Raw genomic sequence first — 12,324 nt, forward strand, 5'->3', positions numbered from 1 at the left:
AAAAGCAATCAGGAGATGCATAGGGTAAGAATTAAGAAAATTAGGTGAATGGATGGATTTGGGAAAAGAAAATACATACTGCATATTTTGTAAATACTATCTCTGCGTTTTAATATTGGGAGAATTTTATGTGTTGGTAAAATGTTTCACATATTTACTTGTTGAATTTGAGTGTCAGCCTTGCTTTCTTAATCAACATTAATTTTGGCTGCACAATCTCTTTAGCAGACTTGCCATGGGAACGGTAGTCAACTGTCTGAAACTCCTAAATAGAGTGGAATTTGAAGGGTAATAGATGTTCTACAGCATGGGTAGGTGAACTATATGGCCTGTAGGGCAAACCTGACCAAAGGCTATTTTTGTAAAGATTTACTGGAACACAGCATGCATCATCATTTAGATAATGCCTATGGCTGCTTTTTTAAAAAAAATTATTTATATATTTTTGGCTGCGTTGGGTCTTCATTGCTGCACGCGGGCTTTCTCTAGTTGTGACGAGCGGGGGCTACTCTTTGTTGCAGTGCGAGGGCTTCTCACTGTGGTGGCTTCTCTTGTTGCAGAGCCACGGGCTCTAGGTGCGCCGGCTTCAGTAGTTGTGGCTCGCGGGCTCTAGAGCACAGGCTCAGTAGTTGTGGCGCACGGGCTTAGTTGCTCCGCGGCATGTGGGATCTTCCCGGACCAGGGCTCGAACCCGTGTCCCCTGCATTGGCGGGCGGATTCTTAACCACTGTGCCAGCAGGGAAGCCCCCTATGGCTGCTTTTGAACCACAGCTGCAGAGTTGAATAGTTGTAACATGGGCAATATGACCTGCAGAGCCCCGAATCTGTGTGTATTTGACTCTTTAAGTTTGCTGAGCCCTGGTTTGTGGCCTCGCTGCTCACGCTGGTCCGCGGAGCAGCAGCACTGGCGTGTAGGAGGGCTGGTTAGACACGGAACACTCGCGGCTGCACCCAGACTTAGAAATTAGGTATCTGCCTTTAACAGTTTTCCACGTGATTCACAGGCACAGTCGTTTGAAAAGAACCCAAGGACAGGATGGGGAATATATTCCATCTAGAGGCTTCTGGTTAGACAGTGACTGCCAACTTTTTAAATTTTATTTTATTTTATTTTTAAGATATGAACACAGCAAGCCATTGAAACAGGAAGAAGCAACTGCTACAGATCTAACTGCAAAGTCACCCCTTGCTGCTTCCTCAAGTCTCTCATCAGTAGTTGGACCGATTGTTGAAATGAATATGGGCGAAGCTGAGTCAAGAAATTCAAACTTTTCAACTGTAGGAGCGGGTTCAGAAGACTGGGTGAACGCCATTGAGTTTGTTCCTGGGCAGCCCTACTGTGGCCGTAGTGAGTATTTTGAAGAATAAAAACAAGTTAGAGGGAGAGAGAGTAGTTCATCAATTAGCTGAGTTTTCACAAGCTTCCTGCTTCCAATCTCCATATTTAGTCTAATCTTAATACTCTTAAATTAGGTTACCTAAGACTTAACAGATAGAGTGAAAGAAACTTTTTGAATCCTAATAGTAATGAATTTAGAATGTTTTGAAAAACTGAAGCCTCTCTCTCTCTTTTTTTCTTTTTAAAAATTTTTCATTTTTGGCTGCGTTGGGTCTTTGTTGCTGCGCACGGGCTTTCTCTAGTTGCGGCGAGTGGGGGCTACTCTTCATTGTGGTGTGCGGGCTTCTCATTGCGGTGGCTTGTCTTGTTGCGGCGCACGGGCTCTAGAGCACAGGCTCAGTAGTTGTGGCGCACATGCTTAGCTGCTCCGCGGCATGTGGGATCTTCCCAGACCAGTGCTCGAACCCGTGTCCGCTGCATTGGCAGGTGGATTCTTAACCACAGTGCCACCGGGGAAGTCCCAAGCCTCTCTCCTTTAATCAGTACAGTTGCACAAGAAATATGTTAAAAGGTTTTTTAAAAAAATTTTAGAGCAAGGCTAATCTTGGAAATGTCAGTATCAGAAGAAATTCATTTCTTTCAAGAGTAAAGGAATTAGTTCAATAGACTGCTTTGGAGTTTAATTGAAGTTCTTTTTATTTTTTTTCTTTTCAGTTAGTTCTATCTCAGTTACCTTGTTTATAGTTCATGTATCTGCCTTATCCATTTTGGACCTTTACCACACTCTTAAACGTTTTCAGCTGCCCCTTCCTCCACTGAAGCACCCCTGCAGGGCTCAGTGACCAAGGAAGAATCAGAGAAGGAGCAAACTGCAGTGGAAACAAAGAAGCAGCTCTGCCCCTATGCTGCAGTGGGAGAGTGCCGCTACGGGGAGAACTGTGTGTATCTCCACGGAGACGCGTGCGATATGTGTGGGCTGCAGGTCCTCCATCCAATGGATGCTGCCCAAAGATCACAACATATAAAAGTAAGTCTTAAGGAAGCTATTCTGTTGTTAATAGGTGTGAGAACTATATTCTCCCTTTCACAACATTGTCAGTTCATTTCAAAGAAACGTTTGGTGAATTGAATGCTGATTATCATTAAGTTAGGGATGTTTTCCTTCCTGGGCTTCTTGACTGCTTTATCAAGAAAATTGTGCTTTACCACCTCAGACTTTGGGCTTTTTTTCCTTTTTCTTTCTTCTTTTTAAAAATAACAGCTTCTCTGAGATTCACATTCCATACCATTTACTCTTCTAAAATGCACATTTCTTTGGCTTTTAATGTAGTCGCAGAGCTGTGCAACCACTATTCTCTCTCATTTAGGATATTTTCATTATCCCAGAAAAGAAACCTCTGGCTCATTAGCTCCACTGCTCTCCATTCTTCCCTTCCTCCAGCTCCCGGCAGCACCTGTTTTACTTTCTGTCTCTGTGGATCCCCCTGTTCTGGACATTTCGTGTATGTGGCCTCTTGCGACTGGCTAAACGATTAGCGTGGTGTTCTCAGGATTCGTTTGTGTTACAGTGTGTATCAGTACTTCATTCCTTTTCATGATTGGGTAATAATCCTCTGTATGGCTGTACAACATTTTGTTTTTCCATTTGGGTTGTTTCACCTTTCGGCTATTATGAATAATGCCATGAACATTCGTGTGTATATTTTTGTGGACATATGTCTTGATTACCTTGGAATAGAGTTGCTGGGTCACATGGTAACTCTACTTCATATTTTGAGCAACGGCCAAACCTTCTCCACGATGACTGCAGTGCTTTACATTCTCACCGGCGATGGATGAAGGTTTCAAACTATGGTTTCCTAAGCCCATTTGCTGCATGAATTTTTTTTTGTTGGGACGACCCTGTATTAAAAACCTTATATTTATTGGAGCAGATTTTGCTTCTAATCGTAATCATCTCTTTTAATAAACTTACTTTGGCTGTGGGTGGTGGTGAAGCAGTGGAGTGTGGTTTGACCTCTGCCTTCTCAGCGTATTGGCTGTGTGACGTAGCAGGTTGAACCCCTGCATATATTCGGGAGAGCAGTGCCTACTTCAGGGGATTCTTTTCGTTTTTTTGAAAAAAGATTTAGCCTAAGTGTCCACTGACAGACGAATGGATAAAGAAGATGTGGCACATACATACAATGGAATATTACTCAGCCGTAAAAAGAAACGAAATTGAGTTATCTGTAGTGAGGTGGATGGACCTAGAGTCTGTCATAGAGAGTGAAGGAAGTGAGAAAGAGAAAAACAAATACCATATGCAAACACAAGTATATGGAATGTAAAAAAAAAAAGGTCATGAAGAACCTAGGGGCAGGACAGGAATAAAGACGCAGACCTACTAGAGAATCGACTTGAGGACACGGGGAAGGGGAAGCTGGGATGAAGTGAGAGTGGCATGGACATATATACACTACCAAATGTAAAATAAATGGCTAGTGGGAAGCAACCTCATAGCTCAGGGAGATCAGCTCGTGCTTTGTGACCACCTAGAGGGGTGGGATAGGGAGGGTGGGAGGGAGACGCAAGAGGGAGGGGATACGAGGATATATGTGTACATATAGCTGATTCACTTTGTTATACAGCAGAAACTAACATACCACTGTAAAGCAGTTATACTCCAATAAAGATGTTTTAAAAAAAGGTTTAGGAAAAAGAAAAATATACACTAAAATAACTGGTTATATGGGACAATGGGTGACTTTTCTATTGCTTTTTTGTATTTCCTATAATTAGCATGTTTCTTAGAGATTAAAATATGTGTAATATAATGTTATGTAAATTATACCTCATTTAAAATAAAAGGTATGTGATGTCCGAGTGTTCATAGCATTATTCATAATAGCTCCAAAGCAGAAACAACCAAAATGTCCCGCACCTGAAAATGGGAAAACAAACTGCTCTCTGCATGCGATGGAATATTACTCAGCAATAAAAAGAAAATGAAGTAATCCTATATCGTACCACCATAGATACCTTGAAAATGTGCGAAGTGAACAAAGGCAGTCACAGAGGGCCACGTATTTATACGAAATGTCCTGAATAAGCATATCCACCGATTCGTCATTGCCAAGGGCTGCGGGTGTTGAGTGGGGGGAAGTAAGTGGCTGCTGTGGGTTTGAGGTTTCCCTTTGGGGTAATGAAAATGTGCTGGTATTGATTGTGGTGGTGTTTGTGTAGCTCTGTGCATACACCAAAAACCATTTCATTGTAGACTTGGAATGAATGCATCATATGGGATGTAAATTATATCTCAATAAAGCTGTTTTGTTTTGAATGTGAATTATATGCCTGGCACGTAATTGTCACCTAATAAAGGTTAGTTTCCTTCACCCTTATTTTCTGACAGGTTGTAAATTAGAGCTGTAATCCTAATTATATTTTCCATCTAGAAACCAGTAAAATCAACAAACTTAGTAGTGTGAATAACAGCAGGGGTTGAGTTACAGGAGAGAGAAAATTAGGTAATTTTTTAGTTCCTGAAGTTGAGCCCTCAGAGTTTGACTTTATAGTATCATGAAGTCCCCGAATGTCAGTGCACCTGTACTCACTGGTGAACAAAGCTGTTTTCCGTGTCGTATTGGGAACATGATCTTTTCAACTGACTGATTCTCCGCACAGGAGTCTTTAGCTGTCAGGTTGAAGTCTTGTCGTGATTGCATGACTTGATTGCACTTCTCTCCACTTTTTCTAGTCTTGCATTGAGGCCCATGAGAAGGACATGGAGCTCTCGTTTGCTGTGCAGCGCAGCAAGGACATGGTGTGTGGGATCTGCATGGAGGTGGTCTATGAAAAAGCCAACCCCAGCGAGCGCCGCTTCGGCATCCTCTCCAACTGCAACCACACCTACTGTCTCAAGTGTATTCGCAAGTGGAGGAGTGCTAAGCAATTTGAGAGCAAGATCATAAAGTGAGACTCCTCCCCAACCTTCGTTTGTGCTTTCTATTTTGGGGAAGAATTTAGTATCTTGTGCCAACTTTCAACCAGATGGACCGCATTTAAATGCATGCATTTTATCTTGAAACTGGGGGTTCTTCTAATTGGGATTTCTTCTTTGTATTGCAGCTAGCTTCTAGATTAGTTGGTATATCTACTTTTATTTGAATGAGGAAACCGTATGTATCAGTTAGTAGACTCTTCGTGCTTTTTTCTGAGGAGATTGTGTTTAATGGATTAGCCAGTTTAGGTTCAGAGAACAAACTTATCTAGCTCTGAATGTATGTTTCCTGACATTTTACATTTTCCACTTTCCTATTCCATCCATTAAGCTAGCCGATAATCCACCATCCTTTAAAGATTGTTCTCATAACTGAACAAAAACGACATAATCTAAACAGAGCAAAGTTACAAGAAATAAATTTATTTAAACGAAAGAAAAAGGAGTCTGTGTGAAATGTCTTCTTTTGTTGTTGGTTTTTTTTTTTTAACCTAAGTTATTTTTTTTTTTTAATGAACTGGCTAGCCGTTGAGTTGAATTTATAAAGGAGTTTGTCTTGCCTCAAAAGAAACGGTCAGTTGTGTGACCAGTGTGTGGGAACCCTTTCAGGAAAAGCCCATTTGCCTTTCAGTTCAGTCTTTAGATCTGGAGGTGGCACGCCAGGGTGTGTCCTTGGAGGAGAGCGGGCCTGGGAAGGGGAATTTGCATTGCAGCCTGTTCATTGTTTCCCAGGTCCTGCCCAGAATGCCGGATCACATCTAACTTTGTCATTCCAAGTGAGTACTGGGTGGAGGAGAAAGAAGAGAAGCAGAAACTCATTCAGAAATACAAGGAGGCAATGAGGTATGAGCACTGCAGCCTTTTCTCAACCTAAGATCCCAACGTCGCTTGGGTTCACTTTGAAAAGAACAGTGCTGCATTATATACTCCTACCTCCTTCCTACCCTTTCTTTTACTTCCCAGTACAGTTTATTTTGTCACCGCTGATAACACTTAGCTGTTCTGTATCTTGCTGTAACGCAGCCCTTGGGGTGCACGCCGAAGGGCTGCGTTCCGATGAAGTCTGCGCTGCTGGTAGAGCTAAAGCCCCAGGAGTTGGGGTCGGCCTTGCCCTGATCCCGTGTTACAGTTGTCCAATGTTCTCGTGTGTGGGCTTTCTCGAAGGTTTTCTCTCTGCTGGATCTGCGGTGCTAGGGCTGCTAAGCAGCTAGACTTGACCACTTTCTGTTTCTGGTCAGTGTTTCGTGCGATGGCACACACGTGTTTAAGAACACACCTCGGGGAGGGCTGTAAACAGACGTACCAGTTCTGTCCCTCCCTGTTTAGAGAAACCCTGGATGATAGTCAGATACAGACCTGAAATCCACTGTGAATAAGGGTTGCGATATTTTCCTTTCCAGCAACAAGGCGTGCAGGTATTTTGATGAAGGACGTGGGAGCTGTCCGTTTGGAGGGAACTGTTTTTACAAGCATGCGTACCCCGATGGCCGTAGAGAGGAGCCACAGAGACAGAAAGTGGGAACAGCAAGCAGATACCGGGTAACTCTCACTGTTTCTTTAAAGGAGGGGAAATAGCACACTCTCAGGTGAATCCCGCGCAGATTGGGGTATTAGGGGAAAGAGAAGATTAATACTGGGAGCGAGACTAGAGCCTTAAAGGAGGAAAGCGACTTCAGCAAACTGGGAGGGCTAGGAGAGGAGAAACTAGAATGCTTAGAGCTCTAGACTAAACCGTTGGCCTCAAGTGACCAGAGGGGAGGAGTTGGTAAAGTCGAAACCCTAAATAAGAAGTCTGGTTCGTCATATGCCCTCTGGTGTGCTGGACGCTTTGCCTTAGAAACAACAGAATAGAAGATGCTGCTCGGCAGTGCCATCCCTATCACGGCCCTGTTTTTTACAGGCCCAACGCAGGAACCACTTCTGGGAGCTCATTGAGGAAAGAGAGAACGGCAACCCCTTTGACAACGACGAAGAAGAGGTTGTCACCTTTGAGCTGGGCGAGATGTTGCTTATGCTTTTGGCTGCAGGTGGGGACGACGACCTGACGGACTCTGAAGACGAGTGGGACTTGTTTCACGATGAGCTGGAAGATTTTTATGACTCGGATCTATAGCAGCTTTGCGGGGCGTGCGAACTGGTCTGCCGAGCCGCAGGCGGCAGCCGTGCCCGCGTGTCGCGGCAGTGCCGGCCCGTGGTTCTCTTCTAGGCAGGCCTCTCAACTCCAGGTGCTGTCGTAATACTTTTTACCCAGGGCCTGTCTTCTCGATCCCTCACCTTTCCCCAAGGAGTATGTTGTTTTCTCTGTTTAAAAAAGTTACAAAAATAAATCTTAAACGTTAGTTTTTTTGTAACATGAATTTAACTGTCAGACAGTTAGAGTGTAGGTTTGTTGCGTCATCTCTTTTTCAGCCAGATTCACACAGTTCTGGATTTCCAGTACTCGTGTTTGAGGACCCCAGGTTCAAAAGTAACAGCATTGGCCCTGCTTTGGGGTCCAAGAATTGGGGTGATAGGTGAAGGATCTGAACTGTGGCATGTAGCCTTCTGCTATAGACTTAGGCGGATGCTTGAGGTTTCTGGTGAATTCTGCACATCTGTGTTTTTATATCTGTTCCCTGCCCTGTAATCCCCACCCTGTGCACTTGTTCTGTGGTTTTGGTCTCTTGTTTAATTGCACACAAGTACTACTGCTGGGTAACCAGAACCAGGTGCGACTGTGTTGAGATTTTTACTGTGTTTAGCCTGATAGGAAAATTGTGAAAGAACACATATAAAGATATAGGGGAATAAAATAAATGCAGAGTTGGAAGTTGACTCCCAAGGGCTGATAGACTTGGTACGTGTGAGCGTGTAACAAGCTTCTCACCCCTGCATAGACGCAGTGTCTGTAGCCTTAGTGGGAAAACTCAAGTTTAGTGGTTTCAGCCTCGTGTGGCAAATAGATCTTAAAGGACAAAGCAGTATCTTGGTAGCTGTTAATAGAGCAGGGCTAGCTCTGTCTATATAAATAGGGAAATGGGCTTAGCCATAGAAGTTCAAACTACCTGGTTATGTCATGTATTAACACAAGCTGGGTCTCAGTTGCCAGTTGTATTTAATGTTTTATGCTCTCCTAGACTTTCTAGTCCAGGCACTTTTTGACAAACCTGTGTCCTCATTCGAGGGGTTTTGTTGTCGGGTTTTTGTGTTCGTTGTTGTGGGTATTGGCCTCATTCCATCCCTGAGCTTTGCAGCTAGACAGGTGTGATTCAAAACTATGTTCTAAGGTGTTTTCCTGTAGTGGAGTAATTGGTTTGCAGTAGTAAGTCATGCTTTTCCACTAAAAGGGGACGGAGAGGTGGTAATCCACGAGATAAGCTAAAGTTAAATTGTTAGAAGAATTCCTTGATCAGAAATTATAAATTTGCGTTTTGTTGCTCCATTTCCTGAAAATAACTTGGAGGTGCCCCTGATTTGTCCATCTGCTGCTTTGATTCCTTGGATACCACTCATTCTTTCACGTTAAGCAAAAACAAGCAATTGTTTGTTGCAGAGGTCTCTGTATTTTGCAGCTGCCCTTTTGTAAGACGCACTTTTCCCAAATAAAACAATTTTAAAAACCCATAATTTGGCTTTCTGTTTTGTGTGATGAGCCATTTTGAGATGTGCAGATGTCAAAGCATATTTGTTTCTTTCATCGCCTCTTGGATCAGTTCGTCCGTTAGTCAAATTTCTTTGGATATAGGTTCATTGAGAAAAGTTGACACCTTTCCTAAAACATCTAGCCTGCTGAGAAATGTTTCAGAGAGAAAGAGATAAAGAGGAAAACCTTACCAGCTGGGATCATCAAATTATATGTTTCTTTTTAGGATGTTTAAGATTAACCCTTAGGCCTTCTTTATTGGCCAGTGGCATTGACAGTTTCTGTTGCCATGTGCTGGTTGAACCTGCTTCAGACCCGCAAATAACGGTGTTTTTGTTCCTAATTCTATTACGTGATTTTTTTTTGGGGGGGGGGTGGGCTGTGCCGTGCTGCTTGTGGGATCTTAGTTCCCTGACCAGGGGATCCAACCCGGGCCCTCAGCAGTGCAAGTGTGGAGTCCTAGCCACTGGACCACCAGGGAATTCCCTATATAAATTTTTTATTAAAATAAAAACCCTTCCATCACTCCAATGGAAGACCTTCAGTAACCTTTTTACAGTGCCTATTTGTAAAATAATTTAGTATCTATAATTAAGAATTAATAGTTGTAATATCTATGTTAAGAATTAATGCAGGGCTTCCCTGGTGGCGCAGTGGTTGAGAGTCCGCCTGCCGATGCAGGGGACGCGGGTTCGTGCCTCGGTCCGGGAGGATCCCACGTGCCGCGGAGCAGCTGGGCCCGTGAGCCGTGGCCGCTGCGCCTGCGCGTCCGGAGCCTGTGCTCCGCAACGGGAGAGGCCACAACGGTGAGAGGCCCGCGTATCGCAAAAAAAAAAAAAAACAATTAATGCTATTGAAAATGTCTCCACATCTAGGATTGTGTGTATTGCAACCTACCGTAGTCATGGTCATAGCTGAAGGTCCACTGAGGAGTCTGTTTCTGTAAGCTCCGTTCTGGTGGATCTTTAGCTGAAGCTGCTCCCTTCCGGAAGTGCCCAAAGTTCACAACTTCAGCTGCTGCTGCCGAGGCCTTGCTGGGGAGCCCATGTACTCCCAGAGGGACTCTAGAAAGCCTGAGGCGAGGTGGAAGTGTTGGGGATCTGAGCCGGGGGAGACACCTAAGCCTCTGTTTTTCTGGTGTCCAGGAAGTAGGAAGAGCCTCGTCAGTAGGCGCCCCGTTGGTGGCGTGTCCGAGCCTGTGGTGGGGAGAATGGTCCAGGCGTGCCCCAGGTGGTGCTAATCTTACTGCTGGAGTTTAGGTGGGTTGACGTTTAGAAGCAGCTTTCTTAGTGTCTCAGAAAAGGCAGTGGAAGCTTATGCATAAGGCCGTCCTTAATGCGTGTTGCTGCCTGGTCGCCGCCTGCATTGAAAGTCAGCTCTTTCTGTGTGTTTGCCGATCGCACCGCCGGTGATGAGTGAAACTTCTTTCCCATTTGCACAAAACTACCATCTCGGTGTCTCTCCTGCCACCACACACAATAAGTGATGTTTACATCTGTGACTGACTCCTGTGGACATTCGCAGATTATTTGTTTTAAAGGTTGGAGGAAAAGTGAAGCAAATACTGCCGAAGATTTGGGGGAGGGAGGAGAGGTACGCTGTCGATGAAGGTACTTGTCGTCGTCGATATTCACGCTCTTCTAACGTCCAAGTCGGCTTTCTGGGTGCGGGGTACAGTGGCAAAGCCCATCTGACTTTCACGAGCTGATGAAATGTGAGCGGAGCTGACAAGTATCGTTTCCAGGTGAAAGTTAAGAGCCAGTCAGTCCATGGTTTTCCTCATTCTGCACTTTGCTCTGGCCGTGCGTAATTTCTGAGGAGGTGGAGGTTCCACCGGCTTGGGTCGCGCTGCAGGGAGAGGTGGGGCGAACGCTCAGCTGACCTCTGAGGGGCGTGGGACACCAGCTGGGGGGGTGAAAAGCCTCTGAAATTTTGGATCTTCATGGTGTCGCAGCCTAATGACCAGTCCTAGGTTGAAATCATCTGTTTACAGAAATGAGCTGTCATTTTACACAGAAATCTAAGTAAAAGACTTTCAGTATTTAAAATATTTATTCATTTATGTTTACAATACTTTTAACTACCTCTGTTCAAGAAAGTCCAGTAGAAAGTAAATTGTAAGGTGATCAAGTAAATTGTACTGATGAACAAACATAAGTAAACTTTATCTTTTAAAATGGATACATCGTATACAGACATGATTAGTAGGAAAAGCGTTATTACACACTTTACTTGCTTTTTTGTCTAATCTTTGATGATAAATACTACTAATGAAAATATGTAATTTTTTTTAGAAGAATGAGATTTTGTACTACAGTTTTTAAATATGTCGGAAGGACTTTGGTTGAATTGCCGTAATAAGTTGGTTAGCTAGATGATAAGTTTTTAAGTAGCCCTCAAACACTAGAAGACGTTTCTGAGGGTAGCATAGGCTTGTGCAGGAAAGGGATTTCCCCCTAAGTGGGAAAAGAATCTTTAAAATTTTAAGCAGCCAGTGCTTATTTTGTATTGAATGACAAGAAGAGATCCATTGCTGATAATAGAAAATACCTAAGATCTTACTTTCACCAGAACTAACCAGGTCTTAATGCAGCTCCCTTATCAGTACATAGAAGAAATAGGCCTTGTAGTACCTAAACAAACACGTGTTTTTAGGTTCAAGTGATGTGCTTTACTTTCCTTTTAATTAAAAGCTTGTTCCCCTCAACAAATACTTAGAAATTGACTCCCAGAAAGTTTGCACCTCCTCCGTCTTTGCCAACAGTGATCATAATCTAAAATGCAAAATTATGAATTTCTGAGAAAAAAAGATTTGTCTGAAGGAAGACTGATGATATATTTGCCCTCTTGTAAAGGGCTTATTTCGTTTTTACTTATATAGATGCAGGTGCACGAACTCACTTTCTTCCCCTGCCCTTGCCTTCCCACGTTAAAATTGTGTCAATGGATGATGTTTTTAATAAGATGAAGGTAACCGTTTGTTAACACATATTTGAGTCCCTGCCAGCACTGTGCCAGCACTGAGGTGCTGTGAGCACAGATGTGACGGAAACAGTGCTCATCAAAATAGTCCATGTGATCCCTTCCATTTCCAAACTTCTTTGCAGTTAAATTGGTGCCACGTGACTGACTTGGACCACGTGCCGCGTGCCTCCTCCATCCCTCCCCCTGGCCAAGGAGATGTTGGAAGCCCCCCGCTGAATCGGCACTTACAAGGTGGAGGGATCCCGAGTCCCCAGGTCACTGGAGAAGAGAACCCCTCCACCCCAAATCAGATTTTGCATGAACAAGAGATTCGCTGAGATTTGTGAGTCCATTTTGTTTTGTTCTTTTGCCGATGTAGCCTAGCGTGAAATATCCTAATAAGCATGTCGTAGTCCT

At 43.8% G+C, this 12,324-nt stretch overlaps 1 protein-coding gene across 2 annotated transcripts in view; it reads left to right on the forward strand.

Moving 5' to 3' along the window:
• MKRN1 (makorin ring finger protein 1) overlaps positions 1 to 8,927 on the forward strand; it is a 28,356-nt gene extending 19,429 nt beyond the window's left edge. For both annotated transcript variants that reach the window (XM_059074914.2, XM_059074916.2), the window contains 6 exons: positions 1,119 to 1,348; positions 2,140 to 2,366; positions 5,079 to 5,293; positions 6,054 to 6,164; positions 6,722 to 6,860; positions 7,222 to 8,927. In XM_059074914.2, the coding sequence (XP_058930897.1) occupies positions 1,119 to 1,348; positions 2,140 to 2,366; positions 5,079 to 5,293; positions 6,054 to 6,164; positions 6,722 to 6,860; positions 7,222 to 7,434 (1,135 nt within the window). In that variant the 3' untranslated portion in view covers positions 7,435 to 8,927. The remainder of the gene's footprint in view (positions 1 to 1,118; positions 1,349 to 2,139; positions 2,367 to 5,078; positions 5,294 to 6,053; positions 6,165 to 6,721; positions 6,861 to 7,221) is intronic.
• The last annotated feature ends 3,397 nt before the right edge of the window (positions 8,928 to 12,324 follow it).

Source organism: Kogia breviceps, chromosome 9 (genome assembly GCF_026419965.1).
Source record: "Kogia breviceps isolate mKogBre1 chromosome 9, mKogBre1 haplotype 1, whole genome shotgun sequence".
NCBI classification, from domain to species: Eukaryota; Metazoa; Chordata; class Mammalia; order Artiodactyla; family Physeteridae; genus Kogia; species Kogia breviceps.